At 54.1% G+C, this 26,202-nt stretch overlaps 1 protein-coding gene across 16 annotated transcripts; it reads left to right on the forward strand.

Annotated features, from left to right (window-relative positions):
• The first annotated feature begins 13 nt into the window (after positions 1–13).
• On the forward strand, positions 14–26,202 carry PSEN2 (presenilin 2). 16 transcript variants are annotated; one of them, XM_029228781.1, is made up of 15 exons: positions 23–74; positions 921–1,065; positions 4,944–5,029; positions 5,597–5,632; positions 9,427–9,623; positions 9,873–9,926; positions 11,852–12,066; positions 13,333–13,474; positions 15,602–15,669; positions 16,373–16,593; positions 17,605–17,703; positions 20,242–20,325; positions 20,684–20,785; positions 24,514–24,632; positions 25,927–26,202. In XM_029228781.1, exons 5-15 carry the CDS (start codon positions 9,447–9,449, stop codon positions 26,080–26,082), a joined length of 1,437 nt encoding a protein of 478 aa, XP_029084614.1. In that variant the 5' UTR covers positions 23–74; positions 921–1,065; positions 4,944–5,029; positions 5,597–5,632; positions 9,427–9,446; the 3' UTR covers positions 26,083–26,202. The 16 variants fall into 16 exon arrangements, 14 of the variants coding, with proteins under 14 accessions (XP_029084611.1, XP_029084612.1, XP_029084618.1 ...); XM_029228780.1 differs by having other exon boundaries at positions 28–74; positions 942–1,065; XM_029228782.1 differs by lacking the exon at positions 921–1,065.

The raw sequence follows: 26,202 nt of genomic DNA on the forward strand, positions 1-26,202 counted from the left end.
GTCTGCGCCGGCGCCGGGTCCGGCGGGCGCTCTGCCAGCTGCGTAAACAATGCCGGAGGACCGCGGCGGAGCAGGTGAGCGGGCTGGAACGCGCGCGCGGGTCGCGGCCCGGTCGCCCGCGGCTCGAAGGACACGGGGTGGAGCCGCAACCCGCGAGCCGGGCCCTGCCCTCCGCACGCCGTTCGCGGCGGTGGGTCGCGGCCCCTTGGAGGGTTCCGGGGCTGCTGCTCCAGCGGCCGGGGAGGGGAGGGCGCCGGGACAGCGGCGGGGCCGGCCCGGAACTGGGGAGTGGAAGGAGCGCGGGGAGGGGCCCCAGGCCTCGGGCCTTCAGCAGGGCCCGGTCCACCCGGCCGCTGGAGCCCTCGCCGGGGTGGACGCGGTGCGGGCTGTTACAGGGCCGGGGCATTTAAAGGAGCAGTGCACGTGGGTCTCGAAGGCGTGCGGACGCGGCATTGTGTTCCTCCCTCCTGGCTGGCACCTAATGGGCGCCCAGTTCTGCCGGCCTGTGGCACCCGGCCCGGGCAGTGCTTGGCGGGGGCAGGAGGGGAGGCGGAGGTCTTCCCGCGTACTTGAGGAACAGGACCTCAGGTCTGGGCTTGGAGACCCCAGTTTCGTTATCATTGGTATTTGGCCGTTTTATCAGGCATTTACAGCTGCGAGGAGACTTGCAGAATCTAGCTTTTGAAGCTGAAGAAAATTTTATCAATGAAGAAACTCAGCCCACAGAGCTAAAGTGACTTTGTTCAAGGTCACGCAGATCGGCTATATGAGAGCCAAGCTTAGAACCCGTTGTCCTGGACTCTAGTTCTGTTGTCCAGCCCTGGGACTAGACCTCAGCCCTTTGACAGTTGGGTGAAATGCCCCCGCCTGTGCCTTAATGAGTATTCCCTTTTTACGGTACGAACTGTGGATTGGTGCAGTACCTGCATCCTCATTTACAGACGGAGAACCTGAGAGGCATCCATCCCATCCTGAACAGTTGCAGAGCCAACTTGACCCAAAATTGACAACTTGGGTTGCCAGCCTGTCCTGAGAGTAACTGATCGGTACAGACCCCGGCTTCCGGTATGGATGCCCCTGACTTCTACATAGACCCCGTTCTGTAGACACCTGAGTCTCCAAGGACTTCAGCCAAGACCTTTGGCAGTAGTTAAAAGGCTTCGTATAAGCTGCTTCCGGTGTGTGAGCCTCAGGTTCCCCTCTGTGTGAATGTGGCTGTGTGGGACAAGGAAATGTGTTGGCAGCGGTGTTGTCTGAGCCCGGCTGGTGAAAGGGCCTCGGGTCCTGTCTCCAGCTCAGAGCTGCAGCTTCAGCCACCTGTCAGGCAGGCCATCCAGGTTTGTGCCCTGGGTGTGCGAGGGAGCATTCAGGGCAGTGGCTGGAGGTGGGGGTCTTGGTGGAATGTTGCTGTACAGGAGTGGGATGGTTGTTGTGTCAGGTTTTTAGGAAAAATTCTGTATCGTTTGGTGTTGAAGTATCTGTGCACCAAGTCTAGAGTCTGACATGTGCATGCATGGGAGGTGAATGCCCTGAGCCTGTCTATTTGAAGAAGAGGAGGACAAAGAAGAGCGTGGCCAGGGGCTGCCGCTCAGATGCGCCTGGGGGCCCGTCGCCTCTCCCCCCCAGCTCCCCTGTGGCTACTCACAGCCCCGCTGCACCCCCAGGCTTTGCCAAATGAGAGGCTCCCACCTACCTTGGCCTCTTTCTAAGTCACTGATGGTAATAATGACAATAACATAACTTAGGTTTGTCATATACAATAAAAAGCCATTTTGTACAGTGGTTGTCACAGTTGTCTTAAGAGCATCGATCACACTGAAGCAGTTCTTATTTTTAACCCTTTTACAGAAGGGGAAACTGAGGTTCAGGGAGACAAGCAGCTTGTCCTGTTGTGTGGCTTCCATGGCTGTGAGCACCAGGATTTGAACCCAGCTGGCTGTGTCTTCTTCATCTTTTGAGTTTTTGCACAGGAGGCTTCCCACACTCATGCCCTACCCATGTCACTGCACTACCGCCCAGGACATTGCTCTGTGGTCTCCATTAGCAACTACCTGGCAAAGCAAAAAACAAAAACAAAAATTTTTTATAAAGAAACCAAAGCAGTGTGTGTAGGTCACATTATGTTTTATTGGAGACATGTTTGGCTGTTTTTCAGCTGTTGATTTGTCATTTAGACACTGTTTAGTTGGGGACTGGCAAGATAACAAATGTTTCTGCCAGTATTTCCACCTGTTCCTGGACTGCAGCAGCTGGGGGTGGGGCTGGGGGTGGAATACAAGGGCTCTGAAGCTGGCACACCCTCCACACTGCCCCTGGCCAGGGCCTGAGAGGTTCTCCGCACCTTGAGCTGGCCAGATCTGACATGGGCTTCAAGCCCTGTGTAATCAGTGTTGGCTTCTTGACCTGGAGGTGGTGAGGCTGCTGTGTTCTTACAGTCTGGGGAAAAGGAATTTCAAATTGATCCTCAGGGAGGACCAGGTGTGAGGGAGGGAGATCATTTCTGTCCAGTTTCTTGGTTGCCTGGGAGAATGGGTTGCTGATTTTCTTTGCTAAAATACAGTCTTCTGGAGCAGTGGGAAGAAAAATTAAAGGGTGCTCACTTTCTGCTGTACCTTATCTGCTGAGACATATCCTGACCTCGTCTGTGTTTTGTAGGCTACCTGCGTGACTATGGTCCTGGGCCACTGAGTATGTGACCCTCACAAGTACTTTACAGCAGCAGGGAAGAGCTCCTTGTTGGTAATTTGGAGACCTGAGCTGTAACTGTGGCTTCTGGTCATGGGCCTTAACCTTTTGTCCTTTTGTCCCTCTGGGCTTCAGTTTCCCTAAATGGGAAATGGGGTGCTGACCGGATGGGCTATAAGGTCCTTGCCAGCTCTGACATCAGTCTACGGACTTGCCCTTTTGTTTGACAAAATGTTCACATTGCCGGAGTGCCCTGGACTGGGGCTAAAGTGGAAACACCCGGGGCCTGGATGAGGCGTGACCTTGGTGCTCAACTCGTGTGTCTGGTGGTTTAGCAGATCGTAGCTTTCCAAGAGGGCCATCAACAGGCTTCTGTTATCCCTTCTCACTGAGTCCCTGCCTTTATTTCATCTTCATTATAACTACCGTTTATTGAGCTCTGTGCCAGACACTTTACACATTACCTCTAGTTTTTACAGTAATCTTGCAAAGTGTGCCTATCCTGCTTTTTACAGAAGAGGACAGGGGCCATGTGAAGTGGCCCGAGTGTGCGGGCCACTTGTCCCAGTGTGTGGTTCACATCAGTCAGCTAGCTGATTTGAACTCTGTCCGTTTCTAAGGCTCAGCTTTTGCCCACTGGCTTACTGCTTCTCATTAAAACAAACAAACAAAACCCCACAATTTTTTCTGGGCCCTACTCAACGGTGGCCACCTTCCCAGCTTCCCTCTGCCACTTCCAAACCGCCCCTTTTCCAGGCTCCTTCAGGAAATGAGAGAAAATGTTTCCTAGGAACTTCTGAGTAGGAAAGGGCAGACAGAGGTAACTCTAGAGCCTGGGTCAAGGTTTCAGGAGGCCCCATAGGGTCGCCTGGGGCCTGTGACTTGGGAGGGCGGAGTGGGACTTCAGGGCCTCCCTGTGGGACTCAGGCCCTGGCTCCGGCCGAGGCCACCTCCCTGTGCTGGGGAGAACCATCTGGCAAGTGATGTGCATCAGAGTATGGGCAGGGTGGATGGACAGATGGATGAAGGTCAGCCAGGGCCAGTACACGGTCGGGGGAGACAGGCAGGCAAGCTGTGGGAATTTCTAAGGGAATTTCCTCAGCTCAGGAAATTCTTCCTTAGTATGAGGGAAGGCTGGGAACACCCCAGGGGTCATGGGAGCTCTGTGAAGTAACCGTGTGACCATAGACAGAGGCCCATTTAAAACCAATGCCACTCTCTTTGAGGCAGCACTGAAAAATAAAATGAACAAATGTGACAAAACAGAAACAGACCAACAGAATAAACTGTGGTTACTAGTGAGGAGAAGGAAACGGGGAGGGGCAAGATAGGGGAAGGGGATTAAGGGGTGCAAACAACTATGTATAAAATAAATGATACAAGAATGTAATGTACAGCACAGGGAATATAGCCAATATTTTACAATAACGTTATATGGGATATCTATAAAACTATCAAGTCACTATGTTGTACACCTGAAACTACTGTAATATTGGAAGTCAACTATCCTTCAATGATGAAAGGAAGTGAGGGGCACTGTTCAGTTAGGCCTGCAAAAACAAGTACCCGGATCCAAGCCTTTCTCCGCTGACCACCTGTTTGTCTTAAGTGCAGTGACTCCCAATTTTCTTTTGGAGCCGAAATTTCCATCTTTTTGCATGAGGCACTTGCGTTTACTATGGCATTTAAAGATCGATTTCCTATTTAGGGCCATTGGCCTTAAACTTTAAGGTCAAAACCTTTGCATTTCTCTGAAATGAAAATCAGGTTGAGGAAATTGGGTCACCAGGGTTTCTATAATAATTGCAGGAACTGCTGACACAGCAAGGTTGGGGAAATTCTCTGGGTCACACTCCCTTGGTTTGGCTCATTCAGCATTTGGATCCCATTCAGCTGATTAATGGGAGTGAGCAGTGGCTTCTTTGGATGTTTGATTTTACATCCTAATGCACAGAGCTTTGAGCCACAGTGCTTTGTTCTGGGAAGGGTTTCCAGAATGCAGTCTTAGGCACCTGTTCCTCCCATTAGCTTCTCTGCATTTTCCCGCTGCTCCGTCAGAGAGAACGGAGAGCCGGTTGCTATGTGGTTGATAGGATTTGACATCAGCAGTAGGAGAGTCACCCAGTCCCACCAGCACCTGCCTGTGAGTCAGCCTCCCGGCAGGAGTTCTTGGCGTCACTGGTGCTCTGATGTGGAGAAACATCTAGCAAGAAGGTTGTTTATCTGCATACATTTGAGTGGTGATTTTTCCCTCCAAGGATTGCAGAGTATCATCAGTCTTCAGTTCCAACTTAGAAGCAAAAGGAAGTACATCCCAGCTGCTCTGTTCTCCTTCAGGAACCAGGTAATAAGAGGGGTTAGGAGAAGGTGTAAAAGAGGCTTCCTGAGTCCATCTGTTCCCCCCAGTCCAGGGAGAGAGGATGTGGGAGAAGGCGGGATGGAAGAAAATCTGTCTAAATGTTGATACTTGTTATTTCCCTTTAAAAACTTAATAGCTTTACAAAAAACGCCAGGCACAATCCATGTTTATTATAGAAGCTTTGAGAAATGCAGAAAAATATAAAGTATCACCCACAATCTCACTATCCAAAGATAACCACCATTAATGTTTTGTAATATTTCTTGCCAATCCTTCATATACATGTATTTTCTAAGACAATTCAGATAATTATGTATGTCAAGTTTTATATCTATTAAATTTAACATCTTGTTTTCATATGTTAGTAAATATTCTTTTTTTTTTTAGTAAATATTCTCTGAAGTGAGATTTTTAGTAGTCATATGTTAGATCCCATCAAATGGATATATTATCATACAGAGTCAGGCATCTTGGTCATTTTCACTTTTTAAAAAAAATTATAAATGACTGCAACAACCATGTTTTTATGTAAATCTTTTATTATTTTCTTAGGACAAATTCCAAGAAGTAGCATTTCAGGATCAAAAGGTATGAATGTTTTTAAAGCCCTCGATTTTTACTGCCTTCAGAAAGCCTGGTCCATTTGGTACCAGCGACGCTTGAGCCCCAGTTTTACCACACCCTCCTTCAAGGTGGGCATTGCTTGGGGACTTTTTCAGCCAGACCACTCTCTTCTCCCCCTGTGGCTCTCCTAGTCTGAAAAGCACCTGCTCATCTGCCTCCCCAGTGGCTCTCTGACCAGGCACAGGGTATTCAGGAGGAAGGACTGTTCGTTCTTTCACGCCCCCATTCAGCAAGCAAGTTGTACAGAGCAGTAGGTGTGCCAAGCTAGGTGAGCGAGGTGCCCTGCCCCTGAGACAGGGAGGTGAACTGTAACTGGACACTTCCAGTACCAAGTTTGGGCCCTGGCTGGGGCATCTGATTACTCGGCAGCAGCTCCAGGGAAGGTCTAACACCAGCCTAAGAATTGCCCAGGGACCATCTCAAAATGCAGATCCCTGGACCTTTGGCCAGGATGGAACTTAGGATCTGCATTTTAAATAAGCACCCTAGCGTAGCATTTAAGAGCCCAGAACCTGACCACCTAGGTCCAAGGATGACTTTGACTTTGAACCTATCACTTTTTTTTTTTTTTTTTGAACCTATCACTTTTTAACTCTTGTTCCCTCATCTGTGAAATGGAGAAGGATAGCAGCACCTCGTACCTGACTGTTGTGTTTAGTGCATAGTGGGTGCTCAGCAGCTGTTCTACCACCACCCCTCAGGTGGCCTGGACCACTTTGAAAAGCAGCATCTCAAGCATCTTACAGCTTTCTGAAAGTCCTAAGCCATGCCCTCAGGTGCTAGGAGCTCCGAGAGGCACCTCCACCTCTGCTCATGACCGCCAGGCCCAGAGGGCTGCGATTAGAGCCACAGCCAAGTCCAGCCCTTCCCTGCTGCAGCCCCTCTGTGCCCTGGTTTTCTGGGAGTCCTGGGCAGAGCGCAAGGAGGGAAGGAATCTTCTCAGGGAGCATTTGTTTTCTCGCGAGGAGGCCATGAATTACATGTGGTGGATGGAAAAGCGTGTTTTGTAGTTTTCTGACTTCCTGCCTCTGTGCAATGCGATGCTGCATGGAAGGGATACAGTCCTTTTTTAAGCTCACTCTCCCTGGGCGTGTCCTTCACAGACTTCGGGAGGCAGAAGTGCATTCCTGGGATTTGGTGACTGGCTGAAGAAATGGAAATTGGAAGGACTTTACTTGATCCGGGTCCCGTGCTTTTCTGTCCCCACCCGCCCCGTAGCTCCCTGTCTCCTTCCAAGAAGCATCTTCACTCCTTGTTTGTCCATTTCCCCACTAGGGGAAGAGGCAGCCAGGATGCTGCAGCTGTTGTGGTTCTGAAGGATGAGCTTGCCCTCTGCCCTGGGAGTGCAGCCCTGCCGTTTAGGTGCAGGGACTCCTGATTTGCTCCTCCAGTCGTGGTAAAGACAAATCACAGGCCCTCCAGAGGTGTGGGAAGAATAGAAGGAGTGAGATCGTAACTAAATTATTAACTCGCACCCCAAACAAATCTGACGTGCTACAAAATAAAGTATGGAAAGAGCCACTGCACTGCTCCAGTTGGAATGTCCCGGTTTAGCTTGAAGAAATGCAGCCAGCTCTGTGTGCGGGTACCCCTTTTTGAGTAAGAATAGACTCACCATTACCAGAGTGGGCAGCGAGGGCATCTCCTGGGTCCAGGCAGGGGTCTGTTTGGGATTTATCTGGCAGGGCCCAGCCTTGCAGAGGAGGAGCGCTTTGAAGTTTTCCCTTCTGGGTCCCCATTAAGTAGTTTTCTTTCGTTACCGTTACTGTAGATGAAGGAAGCTAGGAACTTCCCGAGGTCTCACAGCCTGTGGGGCTGCAAAGCCGTGTCCCCTCCAATTGGGCTCTGAGGTAGACTCTGCTGGTCCCAGGCCTGGGCGCTGAGAAGCAGATCCGCCTCCTGGGCCCTAGGCCACACTAGTCCTGGGGCCTCCCGGGAAGAGGCAGGAGGGCTCAGCTGGCCCTCTGCTCCCACAGAGCGCACTCTGGTCACATCCCTCTTCAGCACCAAAACCCTGGCTGGCCCCCTCTGCTAGCTTCAGCTCCCCCTCCCCGGTCAGGCCTCCACGCCCCGCCCTGGGATGGTCTGCCTCCCACCACTGCCTCCCTGGTCCCCACCTTAGTCGTAACTGCAGTAGCACAGCGTCCTCGTCACCCCTCCTGGCAGCTGCTGTACTTTACTTCCTACTGATGTCACTACTGCTGTCACTCCTGTACTTGTCTTATCTCTGCTGAACCCTGGGGAGCTTAGCGTGTTCATTCTGAAATCCCTGTGAGAGCCACGGGGGAGCCTTTTGTGAGGTCCCGAGTCTGTGAGGTGAGCAGAGTCAGGTTTTGCCGCGGGCCTATACTTGGGGATGGAGTAGAAGTCCAGCTGGGAGTAATCCAGGCCACGGCCTGGGGCACTGTCTTCAAAAACAGCAGCAGCCTCGGACCCTGCCAAGATGAGCAGAGCTGGCTGACTCTGCAGAAGGAACCTGCCTGCTCCACTTGAAAATCATAAATTCTTGGGGGCAACTGACGTGGAGATGAACTTTGAGCTGAGAGCAGACCTGACTGTGCCGAGTGGCGTGAGGCTGCCCCAGGGTCCCAGGAGGCAGGTGACGGGGGAGCTGGCCCAGCCGCTAGCCCAGCTGACCTGCCCAGGATGTTGGTAGGGCTCTGGGCTGCCCCGGCTTCCCGGTGGTGCTGCTCTGCCTGCACCACTGCGACACAGCAGTCCCAAGGGACAGGCTCCCTCCCATATGGTCCCTACAGCCTTGTTTTTTCCTGTGGGTCCCACGCTCAGCTGTACTTCCCCAGCGCGCACGCACGCACACGCGCACACACACACACACTCACACACACGCTCGCCTCTCGTGGTCTCGGCTCACTGCTCCCGTGGCCGTCACTTCTAAACTCATGACTCTCATCTCCACCTCAGGCTCCAGCACTCAGCTGCCTCCCAGGCATCTTCACCCTTTTAACCCATTTACATTCAGCAGATTCCTGGATCAAATTCACAGTGTTTCCCCTGAAACCTTGCTCTTCCGCTTCTCCCATCCTACTCCCTGTCTGGCCCTAGTCCTGGACTCTGTCCCATTTTGTCCCACACATCTGGTCCTGTCTGTCTACCTCCTACCCTTTCTGGATTCCCTCTCCTTACTCCCATCCATTCTTGCCACCTTAGGCCCTCTTCACCATCCACAATTGTCTCCAGGGAGGTCACCTTTCCTTCTTTTTACTCCTTTTTCAGTCAGTGGCCAGACTGATATTTCTAACCAGAGATCTAGATCTGTCACCTCTGTCCTCGGGGGACGAAGCACACCTCCTGAACTCGGCACCAGAGACCCTTCACACCTCCACAGCATCACCACCCCAACCCCGGCAGTGCTGGGCTCAGGCTGGAACATTCTTCATGCCCTCTGCCATTCCCTCCCCCCGGGAAAATCTGTCTCCGTCAGATGACGTTATCTTCTCCAGAAAACACTCCTGATCTCTGAGTTTTAGTCCCTTTGTGCTTCTGTACCTCTTGATGAACACCTGGATTATATAATTTGTCACGTTGGACGGTTGGTTTTTAATTTTTTACGACAGAAGTGTCATTGGCGCACAATAGGTGCTGAACAGATGTTTGTTGATTGAATGAGTGAGTGTGCTGGCAGTTTGGAGGGGCTCTGACATTTCTAGTTGGGGGGCAGGTCTTAAAGCCGCCTCTCACCCTCTGCTACCTTTGCCTCACAGGAGAGTGGAACGAGGTCCCCTGTGTTCCTTTTCCAGGCACGTTCGGAGGTAGGGTCATGCTCACATTCATGGCCTCTGACAGCGAGGAAGAAGTGTGTGACGAGCGGACGTCCCTGATGTCAGCCGAGAGCCCCATGCCGCGCTCCTGCCAGGAAGGCAGGCAGGGCCTGGAGAACGGAGAGGGTGCCGCCCAGTGGGTAGGTTCCCACCAGCAGTCCAAGGCCTCCGGACAGGTACCTGGGGTCCCAATGGACAGAAACCAGGCATTCCCTGATGTGGGAGGGAGGGGAAAGTAAAGGTGAGAATTGGCCAAAAGGGCGGGTGGTCCACCATGGTGGATCCTAGGTCTGTGAAGGCTTGATAGTAGACTCTGCACAGACACAGCCTATTACAGATCGACTCCGCAATGCACTGAGTGATTCTCTCCCTCCTGGCCCTGCCCCTTAGGTTTGCCTTCCTAGTGCAGGTTACTATTTCCACAGGAACCTGAGAGTGAGTTTGGATGCCAGGACAGGCAGCGCAGAGACGAAAGGACGGTAGGAGGAAACTGCTGGAGGGAACCTTTTTGGTAGGTGGCCAGACATGGTCACCAAGAGGTTACCTGATTCATGTTTGACTTTTGAGCTGGGGATGTGTCTTAGTTCAAGGCTGCTATCACAAAAATACCATAGACTGGGTGGCTTATAAACAACAGAAATTTATTTCTCACTGTTCTGGGGCCTGGGAAGTCAAGATCAAGGTGCCGGCAGATCTGATGTCTGGTGAGGACCCACTTCCTGGTTCATAGGCAGCTGTCTTCTCTCTGTGTCCTCACCTGGCAAAAGGGGTGAGGGAGCTCTCTCGGGCCCCTTTTTTTTTTTTTTGCGGCACGCAGGCCTCTCACTGTTGTGGCCTCTCCCGTTGCGGAGCACAGGCTCCGGATGCGCAGGCTCAGCGGCCATGGCTCACGGGCCCAGCCGCTCCGCGGCACGTGGGATCTTCCCGGACCGGGGCACGAACCCGCGTCTCCTGCATCGGCAGGCGGACTCTCAACCGCTGCGCCACCAGGGAAGCCCTCGGGCCCCTTTTATAAGGCACGAATCCCATTTGTGAGGGCTCCCCCCTCGTGACCTAATCATCTCCCAAAGGCCGCACCTTCTAGCACCATCACATTGGGAGTTAGGCTTCAGCGTGTGAGTTTGGGGGACACAAACATTCAGCCCGTAGCAGGAGGGGTGGGCTGCACTGTGATTTTACCTCTGCAGCCTGCAGGGCAGGAGACTGTAACAGTATGAAGTGGAGGATATACTTGGGAGAGTCATCTAGCCAAGCCACCTCCCTCCTCATCAGGGTAAAACAACATCTGAATTTGCCTAAATTCCATTCTTCGTTTTGCCCATTATAGTAATTTTTTCTTCCAGCCAGCCTTACTTCCCTTTGCTGAAACTTGAGCTCACTTCTCCTATCCTCCTCTGGGCTCTGAGAGAGATCTCACCAGCTCAAGACCACTGCACAGCTACTCCTTAGCCCGTTTCTTGCTAGTTGCTTTGTCTTTTATCTCCTGGAGTTTTTGTGCATTTCAGCTATTTCAGTTCCTGTTCATTAACAGTGTTCCTTTCTTTCTCAGATGAATATATAGATGGAATTCTCTCTGCAGAGAACTGATACCAAAGAACAGCCACTTTTGATTTTTGTTTCATTTGGCTTTGTCTTGGCTGTTAATGTAATTAACAAAGCAGCTAATGATCCTGAATTGCCACAATTCCAAAACAAATTCTTGCAGATCAGTGTGTGCCAGCGCCTGGCGTCCCGTCCTCCTTCACTGCCTCCTCATTTATACGTAACCCGGATCCTCCCAGATGCTTGATGCCCAGTTAGCCTCTTCGCTTCGGAGCTGCAAATCTTGCATGCTTGCTTTGGGGGGCGGGGCGGGGTGCAAAAAGTTCAAAGTAATTTCTTCCTCTGCAAATTCCCAGTGTCTTATTCACAATCAGAGACAGTCCCCACGTCCCCATGTGTGCTGACCATTCTAGTTTGTGATGTTTCAACCAACAGAGTTTAATTTCTGCCCTCCTCCTATCACCTGGCCTGCCAAATTAGCGTGGCCATGTGAGCAGAACTGAGTGGTATCCTGAGTCCCTATACTGAAGGAGGGGACAGATCTTTAGACATGCCCCAGACCCATTCTGCAGACCGTCCTCTTCCACAGCTAAGTGGACCGTCCTCTTCCACAGCAAAGTGGCCTCCCTTCCTGAATCTGTGGTGGTCAGCGCCAACTTAAATCTCTCGTTGTCCTCATAAACTTTTCAAATGTCCTGCAATTCCACCACTCCCACATCTAAACTACAGCCCATAGACTGGTTCTTACATCTGGAAAGCAACATTCAAACTTCTCGTTTCCGGTTCCAAAACACCCATGCGCCACGTCGCTAAGGCCTCTGGGGGGGGCATTCCGTGGCCCTCACAGTGTGGTTTCCCGCAGAGAGGCCAGGAGAGTGAGGAGGACCATGAGGAGGACCCTGACCGCTACGTCTGCAGCGGGGTCCCCGGTCGGCCACCAGGCCTGGAGGAGGAGCTGACCCTCAAATATGGGGCAAAGCATGTGATCATGCTATTTGTGCCTGTCACGCTGTGCATGATCGTGGTGGTGGCCACCATCAAGTCCGTGCGCTTCTACACGGAGAAGAATGGACAGCTGTGAGTTGGGGGCTTGGCGGGGAGGGGGAGGGGGAGCTGGGGGAGGGGAGTGCAGCCTGTGTTGGCCCCATGCCAGCAGTGAAGAGCAGGGCCGAGGAGCTGCCCGAGTCCACACCCTGGTCCGTCCACTGCCTCCTGGCTGTGTGACCTGCCTGGGTACACTGCTAACCTTTCTCGGCCTCAGTTTTCTCGTCTGTATGATGGGTTTGATACAAGGTTACCAGGAGAATTGAGTGAGTTAATCCACATAAAGGGCTTAGAAGAGCACCTGCCACCCGCTGGGCAGCGCTCCAGCATGCTGGGTCTCACTGCAGGAGGCAAGCTCTCCGTCCCAGGTGTGGCTGTACCACCCATCACTGCGTGACCACAAGCAAGTTGCTTTCTCTCTGGGCCTCTTCATTCATATCCCCATGAGTGTAAACCAAGGAGGACCAAATGATTTCTTAGCTCACTTCCAGCCTTGCACGGGAGATTCTGTTTCTTTTAACAAAGAAAACGCAGGCAGAAGCAGCAGCCTGGAAAAATGGGAGGGCTCTCTCTGCTCCCTCCCCCAGCCTCCCTGTGGTAATTGCTGCCTAGTACCTTCTCTAAACATCTTTTTTTTTTTTTTAGGGAGTTTTTGTTAAATTTTGTTTATGGTTTTTTTAATGAAAAGAGTAGAGAAAGAAGCCCTTGCCCTCAGGAAGCTTGTAGTCTGTTGGGGGGGGGGGACTCAGAGCAGCTCAGGTGAAAAGTGTTAAGAGACCTTGAGCACTTCGCGGGCAGTTTGTTTCCCTACGTCCAGAGCGAGGGATCAATGAATTACCTTCTGAGTTTATTAGCTGCCTGTGCAGCTATGGGGTTACGCTGGGTGTGGGTAGGGGAAGCAGTGGGGGCGGAGGCGTCCTAGGCTCGATGGGGCTGATAAGGAAGTGGATGTAGGGAACCGCTGGGTCTCCCTGGACCAGAGCTGGGGATTGGGGTCAGCAGAGAGAAGCACTTCCAGGGGAGGGTTGAGTTGGTGTGGGGGCCAGGGGAGGCCTTGGTGAGGCCAGCCAGGCCCTTCCGTGCGGCTACATCGGCTCAGTCGTAGGCCAAAGTCAGGAGCCAGGAGACGGGAAGGCAGGGCAGCTCATGGGGATGGTGGGCAGCGCTTGCCAGGGCAGCCAGAGCACGGTGCTGAGAGGCAGGGGTGCCCAGGGCACCTGCACCCCAGGTCCAGGCTCCCTCGGGGTGAGGCGTACAAGCAGGCAGGGCACAGAGACCTAGCCCTTGTCCCTCCCTCAGCATCTACACACCTTTCACCGAGGACACATCTTCGGTGGGCCAGCGCTTCCTCAACTCCGTGCTCAACACCCTCATCATGATCAGCGTCATTGTCATCATGACCATCTTCCTGGTCGTGCTCTACAAGTACCGCTGCTACAAGGTGAGTGCCAGTCCGCCTGCTTTCCTCTTGCCTGCCATGCCTCAGTGCCTCTTTGGCAGCAACCCTGGCTCTTTTTTTTTTTTTTTTTTTAACAGAGTTCATTTTCCTCCTGTAAAATAGACCCTGATTTTTGGTGCAGGCGTACCTCGTTTTATCGGGCTTCACAGACCCTGCGTTTTTTTACAAATTCGAGGTTTGTGGCAACCCTGCGTTGAGCAAGTCTGTTGGTGCCATTTTTGCAACAGCATTATTTTTCAGTTGATGCTGTTTTAAAAATTTTTTTAGACATAATGCTATTGCACACTTAATAGAGTACAGTATAGTATAAACGTTAACTTTTACATGCAGTGGGAGACCAAAAAATTTGTGACTCACTTTCTTGGGTACTCTCTTTATCGTGGTCCGGAACCCAACCCAACCTCGCTGAGGTTTGCCTGTACTCTTTCCCACCCCACCTCTGCCCCGCCCCCATGGATTACCTAATACTCCTGTCCTTTGAATTTACACATAATCCCACTTACTTGAGTTCCTCTTTGCAGTGTTCATAGGGTTACTTCTCACGTTCAGAAGTTAATTTTATTTTGCTTCTCCTTCTGAAGAAGTGAGATGTTCTATTTTAGGCTCCTTTCACCCGATATACTTCCCCTCCAAGTTTATTTTTATTTTCCCATTTCCCTGTCGGCTGGAGAGGTACAGCTGCTGTGCCGAGGTCTTCCAACACTGGGAGACGTTCGGGCGGGCCCCCTGCTCTGCGGGGCAGTCCCAGGGAGGAACAGGGGAGTTGAGTCCCACGTGGCCCAAATCGTCCATAGACATCCGTAAGCTTTTAGGCACGGGTTTCAGGCTTTTCTCCCAAGGAAGGCTTTGAAGCCCTGAAGACTGAACGGAAGTTGAACTAGACATTACCTGATTTAAAACCGTTCACACGCAGGTGTGTGCGGCACTTCATATTAGGCTGCTGCCATCTGTGGAGCAGGTAGAGACAGATGGGGAGACTCAGTCTAGAGGGATGAGCCCCGTCCCAGCGGGGGTGACGGTGGGGGTGAGCAGTGTGGGGGGGAGTGTCCGAGAGCTGGAGCTTCTCAGTAAATAGCTACCTGTATAAAGGCAGTTCGTAACTGGGGCAGGGATGGCCGTGGGTGGCAGGAAGCAGGGTAGAGGGCTTTGTGTTTGGAGCAGAGGATACAGCACGCGTAAGGACAAGCTAGAAGGAGCATGGCCGGTGAAAAGCCGGCACTGCTCTGGTCAGCAGGTGTCACGCGACCACTCCCAGGGACTGTTAAGAGGCAGCTCGACCCTCCGTGCAGTAAGATTTACTCCATGACGTGGGCAGGAGACAACGGTGGACTGGGCAGGCCCAGGTGGGATGAGGAGAGTCAGCACATTCCAGAGGCGGCCCCTTCCGCTCTGGGTGGAGCGCACAGCATGGCAGACAGACCAGGTGGCTGCTGAGGTCCCCAGCGGCCTGAGCTGGTGACCGATGGTTCTGTCCTCCAGGGAGGCTGGTAGCGGTGACCCCCATGCCGCTGCCGGCTGCCTAAAGGACTGGTTGAGGATCAGCCCCGCTCTCGCCCTTGACCCTCCCTTATTTGGCCAGGGGAGGAGGAACGTGTCTTTCTGAAGACCTGTCTCTAGGCCCTCAGGTGGGCAGTGACTCCCCGGGCTGACTCTTCTAAACAGGCTACCTCAAGAGTCTTCCCTGACCACTCTGTCTAATAAAGTAGCACCCCAGTGGGTCTCCTGTCACTTTATCCAGCCAGGTTTTTTTTCATAGCCCTATCACTTCATGCTAACATGTGTCTGTGTGTCTGTTGTCTCACTGCCCTCACACTGGGTTGTAGCCAGTGGGCGCAGAGACCTTGCCAGCCTTATCTCCAGAGCGTGGAATGTGCCTGGCGTGTCCAGAAGGAGTAGGGTGCTAGGTGTTCAGACCTGAAGGAGCTCCAGCTCCTTCGTATGCTGGCTGGGTTACCTGGAGAGAACCCCTTGAACGTCTGTGCCCTCCTTATCTGTAAAATGGCCACCTTCCAACATAGTCAGGGAGGAGCCTAAGGAAGAAGGGTTTCCAGGCCTGGGCGTCAGTCCCGAGGACCGGGGCCTGCGATCATGCTGCCTGTTTCCGTCTAGTTCATCCACGGCTGGCTGATCATGTCCTCCCTGATGCTGCTGTTCCTTTTCACCTACATCTACCTTGGGTGAGTGGCAGCCGGTGGGCAACAGGGTCCTTCGAGACCCCTCCCCTGTGGTACGAGTGGGTCTGAAGGGCCTGGGAGGGAAGGGCACCCCTCGGTCTCCACACCTTGCCCGCGTTGCTGCTCCAGGAGCCCGGCCTCCTCGACACGGGGGTGGAGCTGCAAGTTGGGCCACACGTCTCCTTCTGGTTCCTGATCTAAAACAAATAACGCAGAGCCATCGCAGAGGGGGTTCTCTGTGAACCCCAGCGGGGGTGGGGGTGTTCGGGGGCAGAACCCCCTCAAAATTTACATTCTGATCTTCGGGCTGGGCCTGGGTACCTCCTAGTTTATGGGGAAAGGGATCTCTCTTGCCCTGGATTTGGGACATCAGCCTGACCCAGGGGCCCAAAGAGCCTGGAGGGACAGGAGAGAACACTTTTCCAAGGGCCTTTTCCACAGGCAGAGGGTCTTCCAGGCCGTGCCGGCGCACGTTTATGGGAACCAGCCCAAGGGTGAGACGTTGGGGTACTCCCCACCGTTTCATAAATTTTTCAAGTGGTTACGTGTGGGGCTCATGGAAACAGGGAAGGAGATGTCAGCAGGTGAAGCCAGAGGTTGGAAGAACCCAGGCTGGGACTTAATGATGGAAGGGTGTTGAACTGTGTCAGGGTCTTAACATCTCCACTGAGTTTCCCAGCTCACGGGCTTGACTGTGGTCCCGCAGGGAAGTGCTCAAGACCTACAATGTGGCCATGGACTACCCCACCCTGTTCCTGACCGTCTGGAACTTCGGGGCGGTGGGCATGGTGTGCATCCACTGGAAGGGCCCCTTAGTGCTGCAGCAGGCCTACCTCATCATGATCAGCGCGCTCATGGCCTTGGTGTTCATCAAGTACCTCCCAGAGTGGTCTGCGTGGGTCATCCTGGGCGCCATCTCAGTGTATGGTAGGTGGGCCATGAGCTTGCAGGGGTGGGCCATGGAGTGACGTCCAGGGCTGAGTCCTCACTGCTGGGCAAGGGTGATGGGTGTTGAGAAGTCTCCCCTCCCCCCACCCCCGCCCCGGGAGGCCTGGATGATCCCCTTTCTAGAAAGTTCACCTTTGTAAAAAAAAACAAGTGGGGTCCTGTGGAATCGTGACTGTTGACATGGTTACTAATAACAGCACTCACACCGTTAAGCACTTTGCACGCTGGAAGTCATTTGTTCCTCAGAACAACCCTGAGACTGGGCACAGTACCGATAAATAACGAGCACCCAAAACGTTAGCCGCTCTTCAGTTAGTATAGTCGCCCCTCGGTATCCTCGGCGGATTGGTACCAGAACCCCCTCAGATACCAAAACCCGAGGATGCTCAAGTGCCTTGTATAAAATGATGTATTATTTGCAGATAACCTACGCACACTTCTCGAGCACTTTAAATCATCTCTAGGTTACTTGTAATGCATAATGCAGCATAAACAATATGTAAATAACTGCCGATGCGCGGCAAATACAAGTTTTGATTTTTGGAACTTTCTGAATATATTTGATCCACAGCTGGTTGAATCCATGGATACGGAACCCAGAGATATGGAGAGCCGCCTGTATCAGTGTGATAGCCATCACCAGTACTGCTTCTTACGTTGTTAGGATAAGGAATTTGGGGCTCAGAGAAGTGGGACTTCAAGCCCATCCTCTGGTCTCTGAGGCACACAGCAGTTCCCTGTTTGCAGCTAGCCTGTTTGGACACCGCTCAGACCCCACTGTGGGCTCCAGCCAGTGCAGGCTCTAGGGATCGTGGCTGAAACCCGGGGGTGGGATTGCTGGAGCAGCAGGGCGTGGTCTGAGAGCCTCGGCCTGGGGCTCTGGGACACGCTCGCTCCGACGCCTGGTGTTTAGGGGGCTGGTTCCTCTCTGGGGGCTGCTTGGGAATAAACATGTTTCTTAACATGCCAAGGGCGTCTTTGCTTTCCCAGATCTCGTGGCTGTGCTGTGCCCCAAAGGGCCGCTGAGAATGCTGGTAGAAACTGCCCAGGAGAGAAACGAGCCCATATTTCCTGCCCTGATATATTCATGTGAGTATATGATACATACATGGCTTTCGGAGGTGATGAGGAGATAGTTAACCGTTTTCCTGACGAAAGGAGACGAGGCAGCCTCGGTGACCCCAGGAGGGCTCCACCTTCCGAGACGAAGGTGGGCTGTGTCTTGCTCTTAGACAGGAAGAAACCTAGAAAGTCAGAGCAGGAAGAGGGCACCAGGGGATGTGGTCCTGCCCCGCAGCTTCCTCCCACCTGGCTCCAGTGGCACGTGGTGGCTACAGGCTGCGTTCCCATGAGCCCAAGGCCACCGACTCAGCCCTCCAGGCCCCTGATAAGGGACTTTGGAGAGGGACTCTTTAGGGTGGGGGTCTGGGGGGGAAGGGTGCGCCTACCTCTCCCTGGGCTACCTCAACAGCTTCGTGGATGGTTGAAGTGAAGTCTGTGAAGGGAATGCCCTCGGGGTTGCTGCTGGCCTCAGGGCCAGTACACTCGGGGATTTGTACTTATAAAGGCATCAACAGACATGCATCAAATTCATCATACTTTGTGGTGGGCGCTGTGCTGGGCATTGCGGTTGCCATGGAAACAAGATCCACAAGGTCCCAGGCCTCAGGGAGCTCACTGCGCTGTGGTTTTTATGCCCTCCCCTCTGTTACTCAAGTAGAGAGCCTGAATTTCTGGGGCTCAGTTGTCTGCAGGGCGCACTGGGAAACAGCCTATGAATGGCTAGAGTTGGCACTCTATACAAATGAAGAACTGAGCTCGTCGTGGAGAGCCGTTGGCGGCCTGGCCCCAGGGTGAGAAAGCACATTCCAGGCACAGCCTAAAAAATGAGCAGAGACTGTGTATGGAAAGACTGAGCCGTGTCAGACTTCCGCTCACCGTCGTTGTGCTCTGATGGAGCTTACATTCTAGGAGGGGAGGCAGACAGGGACCCAACAGGCAAACGTAAGTCAGGAGGTGAGAGCTCCATAGAAAGATAAAGTGGGGGGTGGGGGGGGGAGCGTGAAGGACTCCAGGGCAGTGAGGGGTGCTATTTTACAGAAGGTGGTCAGGGAGGCCCTGTGTCATAGGTGACATTTGACCAGAGACCCACCTTAGGAATATCTGGTGACAGAACTCCAGGCAGAAGGAACAGCGGTAAGTGCAAAGGCCCTGAGGTGGGCGTGGGCCTGGTGTGCTCGGAGCGCCCCGAGGCCAGGCAGAGGGAGCCAGCGGGGAGCGGGGGAGGTCAGATCCTCTTAGGCCATGGTGGGGACTTGGCTTTTATTGCTGAGTGAGATGTGATGCCACTGGAAGACTGTGGACTGACCTGACTACGTTTTAACAGGACCACGAAGGTTGTATCAGGGACAAGGGTAGAAGCAGGAGCCAGGTTTGGAGGCTGAATAATAATCCGGGAGAGAGATGTTGGCGTTTGGCCCCAAGGCAGCAGTAGAGGCGTTGAGATGTGCTTGGACTCTACAGACATCTTGGAGGCAGAATTGGCAAGATTTTCTGATGGTTGGGGTGCAGGTTGTAAGAAAGAGAGTCAAGGTTACTGTCAGTTTTTTGGGCCTGAGCAACAAAAAGGATGGAGTTGCTGCTTACTGAGAAGGAGAAGGCCGGTGGGCGGGTCGGAGGGCGGTTGTTGAGAGCGTTCAGGGCATGTTGAGTCTGAGATGCTCACTGGACATTCAGATGGAGAGTTGGAGAGATGGGATAAGAGTTCAGGAGAGAGTTTCTAGGCCAGAGAGAGAGAACATGTTAGTACCACAGGATCCAGCAGTCCTGCTTCTGGACATAGACCCAAGAGGATTGAAAGCAGGATCGTGAACAGATTTTTGTGCACCCATGCTCATAGCAGCACTATTCACAATATCCAAGAGATGCAGGCAACTCAGGTGTCTGTGGATGGATGAACAGATAAACAAAATGTGGTATATACAGAGAATGGATTATTATTCAGCCTGAAAAAGGAAGGAGGTTCTGACACGTGCTCCAACATGGATGAACCTTGAGGACATTATGCTAAGTGAAATAATCCAGTCACAGAAAGATAAATACTGTATGAGTCCCCTTATACGAGGTATCTTAGGTAGTCAAAATCATAGAAACAGAAAGTGGAATGGTGCTTGCCAGGGGCTGGGGGATTGGGAGTGGGTACAACGTTTCAGTTCTGCGGGACAAAAAAAGTTCTGGAGATCTCTTTCACGGCAGTGTGAGTATACTTAACACTATTAAACTGTACCCTTAAAGATGGTCAAGATGACATATTTCATGTTACATGTTTTTTTTTTACCACAATAAAACAAAAACATAATTAGTTCACCAAACTTGTTCACTAACAACATTATCATTGTTTTTGTGAGGAGGCCAAAAAAGACAGGAAGAAGCATCGTCTGCCCATACCTGGTCAGTGAGTCTGGACCCCCAGCGGCCCCCTAACAGTGGGGCATAAGCAAATACCCACAGGAACTGAGGGCCCTGTGCAGGCTTTCTGGGGACACAGACTGGCCCGCCTGCCTCCCAGGCCCTGGGGGCAGCCACAGGTAGTACTGCCTGAGGCCTGACCCTTCTCTCCCTCCCCAGCCGCCATGGTGTGGACAGTGGGCATGGCCAAGTTGGACCCCTCCTCTCAGGGAGCCCTTCAGCTCCCCTACGACCCAGAGATGGGTGAGTATCAGGGGGCTGACAGCCTCTCATCATCGGGGGTGGCTTTTCACCACATCCAGCTCAGCCTGGCCTGGCCTCTGCGGGAGGCACGAGGGCTGGAGGGGCAGGTGGGAAGACCAGCCCCCCCGGACACGCACGCCCTGGGGATCGAGTGCGGTGGGACCGCGCTCCTCTGCCTCGGCCCCGTTCCTCTCCCTTCCCTTCCCTTGTGTGTGGACTGGAGAATCCTCTTTGGGTCGGGCAGGGTGTGGGGGGGTAGGGGGATGGTAAGGGCAGGGGAGCCCTGAGCTCAGAGAACCATCTGATGGGCTGTTGTCTCTCTCCCTTGCTCCCTGCTCACACGACACCGGACACCCAGAAGAGGACTCCTGTGACAGTTTGGGGGAGCCCTCGTACCCTGAAGTCTTTGCGCCCCCCCTGCCTGGCTACCCGGGGGAGGAGCTGGAGGAGGAGGAGGAAAGTAAGGTGTCCCGACCGTCTGCGTGGGCCCGGGTGGGGCCCCCTGAGGTCAGGGGAGGAGGGCGCGAGGGGAGGAGCCCCTTCCACATCAGAGACGGCTTCGCAAAGTCGAGGAGGAGCCTGCAAAGGCGCAGCCTTGTCGACAGGCCGCGGGGACTTCTACGCCCAGGCTGCACCTCGTGTGTGGCAGACATTGGTTGAGTACCAGCTGCGTGCCCGCTCTGCGCTGGGGGGCGGTCATACGGATGCAGCTCTGGGGGACGCAGCTACGCAGGCGTGGGCACTGACCGCCCTCCCCGGAGCCGGAGGACCGTGAAGGAGAACACGGGGTGATGGGGAGCGCTGACGGGGCTCATGACCTGTTTCAAGGGGTCCGAGGAAGTCGCCTGAGGAAGTAACTTCTGAGCTGAGCTCCAGAGGCTGAGCCACTGGAACTCGGAGAGGGGGACGCACAGCGGGGGTGCGTTTCCAGCTGAGGGGACCTTGGGAGCAGAGACCCTGAGGCAGACGGCACGGTGAGTTAGAGCCAGTGAAGGCAGGACGCTGAGACCCGAGTGCAGAGATGGGGCAGGGAGGCAGGCAGGGACTTGAGGGGCCTTCTGGATCAAAACGGGGATCTGGTCTGTGTCCCGTGAGCGGTGGGAGCCGTGGGGGGTGGGGGAGGGTTTTGAGCTGCACGGGAGGAGGGACATGAGGGAGAAGGGCAGGCTTGTGGCCGGCAAAGTGTGCACCTGCGTGGCCTGAGGACGTCCCCGTGCAGCCATGGGGGACGCAGGCGTGGGCTCTGGGCTCAGAGGGCCGGCTGGGCTGGGCAGGTCAGCGCCAACAGCACGGCTCCGTGATGGGACTGACAGTGGAGCTGGGGTGGAGACTCCCCCAGGCAGAGCCCCGGGTGTTTGGGGGCAGAAGGAGCTGGTGTGGAAGACCGTCCTGAAGACGCACCCAAAGACGTTCTAACATATGGCTGTGTTCCCAAGGGGATTAAAATAGCCATTCCATCAGCACACGTTTATGGACCACCTACTATGTGCCGGGTGGCACATGGGAACAGGGAGGTGCTGCAGGATTAAAACAGCCTCTGCCCTTGAGAAGTTCCCTGTGGGAGCAGCCCAGGCGGGGGGAGGTGAGGTATAAAGTACTCAGGGCAGACCTGGGGAAGAAGATAATGCCGAGGTGGGCCTGGAAGGACAAGTCGGTCACCCGGCAGACAGGCTGCCAGGCTGCAGCCCAGGCCTGGCACTGAGCCCCTGGAGTCAGCACGGATCCCACCGGGGCACAGTCCACAAGGCCACCCTCGCTTCACACGCCAGCCACAAGTCCTGGGGGTCTCCGGGCCACCCGCACTTCTGACCGACTGGCTACGGATCTGGGGGTTCCCACACACCCCCCCCCCAGGTTGGAAAATTTGCTAGAACGACTCACAGAACTCAGGAAAGTACTAAACTTACAATTACAGTTTTAGTATAAAGGATACAAATCAGGACCAGCCAAATGAAGAGCCACATTGCTCGCAGGACTGGACTTCATCTCCAGGCTCCCTCTTCTCCCCAGAGGTTGGTCTGGCCCAGAGTCCCAACCCCCTTATCACATAACCACGTGGTCTTTCTGGAGACCAGTGCCATCCTGATCCTCTCATTTGCATAAATGATCCAAGGGGCTCCTGAATAACGAAGACACTTCTGTTACTGGGGAAACTCCAAGGATTTGGTCTCCCTCCTGGAACCAGGGACAAAGGCCAGTTAGATTCTTTGTTACACAGCAGCATTGGCAAAGGCTCAGATGAGAAAGGAGGAGGCCTTCTGGGAGCTCGGGGCAGTTTGGTGGCCCAGGCAGCTGGGGGCCGGACCTTCAAGGGTGCACAGCACTCACGGGAGCTCGAACTTCATGCTGCAGGCTGTGGGGAACTGCTAGTGGTTTGTTGCAGGGAATTGAAGTGAGCAGAGCTGCATCCCAGACAGATCCCGGGCAGCAGCAAGGAACACAGACTGCTGGGGGACCACCTGAGGGAAGAGCCATGAGGGCCCAACTCAGGCAGCAGGCTGAGAGGAGGTGGTGCCACCACATACCTGGGACGCACTGGCAGGACTTGGCTGGGCAAGGGATGGGCAGGGAGGCGTGGAGGGTGACGGGGGAAGGTGGGAGGCTCTGCAGGACGTCAGATGGAGACGCCACGGACACACGAAGGGGAGCGATGCTCAGGAACGTCAGGGTTGGAGACCCGAGTTGGAGTCACCAGGATATACATGTTGTCAGAACTGCGGGTCCCCAGAAGGTACCCAGGGAAGGTGTAGGGTCAGAATGGAGAGCGAGGGAGACAGCGTGGGCGACATTTACGGGATGAAGGGAAGGGCGCTTGTGGAGGACCCCGGGGAGTGCCAGCCAGGGGACAGGGCGCTGAGACAGACAGGTAGCTTGAGGGTGTCCACGGGGGCCGGGCGGTGGCCTGGCCAGAGCACGTTGGCTGGGGGACGTGGGACCTGCCGCCACAGATCTCTGAAGTGCCTGGGAAGTGAGTGCGGTTCCTTTGAGAAAGAACTGATTGAAAAAGAAGAGAGAAGGGAAGGGAGAGGGCAGGCAGAGCAGGGAAGCAGGAGTGGGGGTAGCTGCGAGAGGAGGCACGGCAAGAGAAGTCACCTCTGTGAGGTGACGAAACTGGAGTGTTTGCTCTGTGCCGAGGCAGGAGCCAAAGTGAGGAAACTGAAGTCAGAGAAGAGGGGCCGTGGAGGAAGGGACAGACCGAGGTGAGGGGCATCTTGCTTGGAGCCCAGAAGGGAGGCGAGGGGGGTGGACAGGGCAGAGCATGTTTCCTTGATGCAGACCTCCTCAATTCAAGTCTGTTTCTTAAACATTTTTATTGTCTGTGATGAATAAAATTATCCTATAAACAAGCGTACAGGGCAGTTGTACGAAAGGAAACAAATGAAAGCATTCTAGAAGCTCTTGTTTCCTTATCAGTAATGGATACACTAGTTACAAATTATGTTTACTTATTTTTTTAATTGAAGTTTAGTTGATTTACAATGTACATTTACGTATTTTTAAGGGACATGAGTCTCCAGAGAACCTCAGGTATTGTACATGTTCTTGAAAGTAGTGAAATTAAATTTCCTAAAAAGCATTTATAATTCAAACTGAGCGCTCAGTTGGGTAGCTTCCCATCAGCCCCAGGCAATGCATTTTATTCACTCTTAACCAAGTGCCAAGCACCAGTTTGTTTGTTTTTTTTTGCGGTACGCGGGCCTCTCACTGCTGTGGCCTCTCCCGTTGCGGAGCACAGGCTCCGGAAGCGCAGGCTCAGCGGCCATGGCTCACAGGCCCAGCCGCTCTGCGGCATGTGGGATCTTCCCGGACCAGGGCACGAACTCGTGTCCCCTGCATCGGCAGGTGGACTCTCAACCACTGCGCCACCAGGGAAGCCCGCCAAGCAGCAGTTTTACTTGAGTTATCAGAAATGCTGGCTTTGCACAGCCCAGAATGCAAGTCACTCAGACTACAGGTTCCCCCTTTTTCCCACTGGCTGCTGTTTTTTCAAGGCAGCCAGTCCTTGTCCCAGAGTCCAGGTGAGATGAGCTGGGCAGTCACACTACCCCATCTGCCCTCTGCGTTCCTCAGGACTCTGGCCCCTGGGCTGGGCAGAGAACCTGGGCTGTTTGGCTAGGGTCAGCCTTCTCTGCCGCTTCCTCCTGGGGCTTCCGAGACCTATGGGTTCCCTCTGTCTCCACCACACAGGGGGTGTGAAGCTCGGCCTCGGAGACTTCATCTTCTACAGCGTGCTGGTGGGCAAGGCGGCAGCCACGGGCAGTGGGGACTGGAACACCACGCTGGCCTGCTTTGTGGCCATCCTCATCGTGAGTGGGCTGGGGGATGCTCCCTGCCCAGCCCTGGGCAGTGGGGCCCCTGAGGGTCTGTCTGGTGGGGGGCCCAGGAACCCAGGGGAATTTTCAGGTGCTGTTATCCCTTGGAGGGGCTAGGCAGGGTTGCCAAGAAGATCCTCAAGATGAGACCGAGGTTTACAGGAGGTTCTGGTCATCAACAGATGCAGGCACAGCACAGGGGAGGAGCGACCAGGGGCTCTGACATTACTGAGCTTGTGCACCGGGTGCCGAGGTCTTGGCTAGCTCTGTGCATTTGTCTCACGGCACCTGCGAGGCAGGGATGGTGACCTGAGATTTACAGAAGACGGAATTGGTTGAGGGCCTGGCCTGTGGGCACAGAGCTGTGAGGGCCGAGCTATGATTTGAATTCGAGTCTCTGAAGCCAGGGCTGTGTGTTTTCCCTCCATGCCACCCAGGCACCATGGGGTTCTGAAGCCCCATGGGATCTCCTGGGACTCGAGACGGGGGCCTATCACTTTGAACCCCAGCAGTGAAATTTGGAGACCTGTACGTCACTTAACATGGTCAGATACACATGGTGGGGAAGCGTCTTATGGTGATTGGAGAGGTGGAGGCTCTGAACGGTGCATGCTCGGCGTTCTGCCTGGTGAACCCCGGGTAGCACGTGGCACGTTAGGGCTGAGGCTCCAGTTCTGCAGACATTCTGTATTTGCCCAGTGTGTGTCAGGGATGGGGTAGTGAACTCCCAGGCTCCTCCACTTCCAGATTGTCTGCCCTGAATTCCTGCTCTCCCCAGGGATAGGGCAGGCACTCTGGTTTCCTGTCCCCACCCTGGACCACTGCCTGCATTGACTGGGCTGGGAACAGGATAGGCAGCCACTGTGCCTGCTCCCCAGGGCGGGGTCACATGACGTCTTGGTTCCCTTGGTGTCAGCTGCTGAGAACATTGCTGGCTTTCAGTCCAGCCCGTCCAGTTTTTGTATAAATACACGTCCCCTTGGGGAAAGCTCCTCACCATCAGGTCACGCCTCCCTCCAGCAGCCAGCCAGGGGAGGTAGTCTGGTAGTGGCAGCCCCGTTCTAGGGGTCAGGAGGCCTGCTTTCTGGTTCACCCGTCCATGTGCAGGGCGTTGCTACGGGGTGAGAACTCCTGCCCTCAGGCACCTCACAGAGCTGTTGAGGGGACCAGGGAAGATGACGGGGTGTCCAGGGCCCCTGAACCCAGGGACTGTACCATCACTGACTGCTCTCCGTCCCCCGTCCATACCCGTGGCCACCACCAACCCCCTCGCCTTTGTGTCCTGCAGGGTTTGTGTCTGACCCTCCTGCTGCTCGCCGTGTTCAAGAAAGCGTTGCCCGCCCTCCCCATCTCCATCACGTTCGGGCTAATCTTCTACTTCTCCACAGACAACCTGGTACGGCCTTTCATGGACACCCTGGCCTCCCATCAGCTCTACATCTGAGGGGAAGCCTGGGCACCGTGGCCTGGAAGCTGGAAGAAACGGTAACTGGATGCAGTTGTACAGTTGTACACTCTAGTGCCATATATTTTTAAGACTTTTCTTTCCTTAAAAAAAAAAAAA

Source organism: Monodon monoceros, unplaced genomic scaffold (genome assembly GCF_005190385.1).
Source record: "Monodon monoceros isolate NGI ecotype Baffin Bay Population unplaced genomic scaffold, NGI_Narwhal_1 Super_Scaffold_18, whole genome shotgun sequence".
Lineage (NCBI taxonomy): Eukaryota > Metazoa > Chordata > Mammalia > Artiodactyla > Monodontidae > Monodon > Monodon monoceros.

Bases quoted from the DNA above. Each gene is read 5' to 3' on its own strand.
- PSEN2 (XM_029228778.1), top strand. From the start codon at position 50: ATGCCGGAGGACCGCGGCGGAGCAG. The intron at 16,594-17,604 runs GTAGGTGGGCCA...TTGCTTTCCCAG, and splicing joins GGGCGCCATCTCAGTGTATG to ATCTCGTGGCTGTGCTGTGC. The intron at 20,786-24,513 runs GTAAGGTGTCCC...TCCACCACACAG, and splicing joins GCTGGAGGAGGAGGAGGAAA to GGGGTGTGAAGCTCGGCCTC.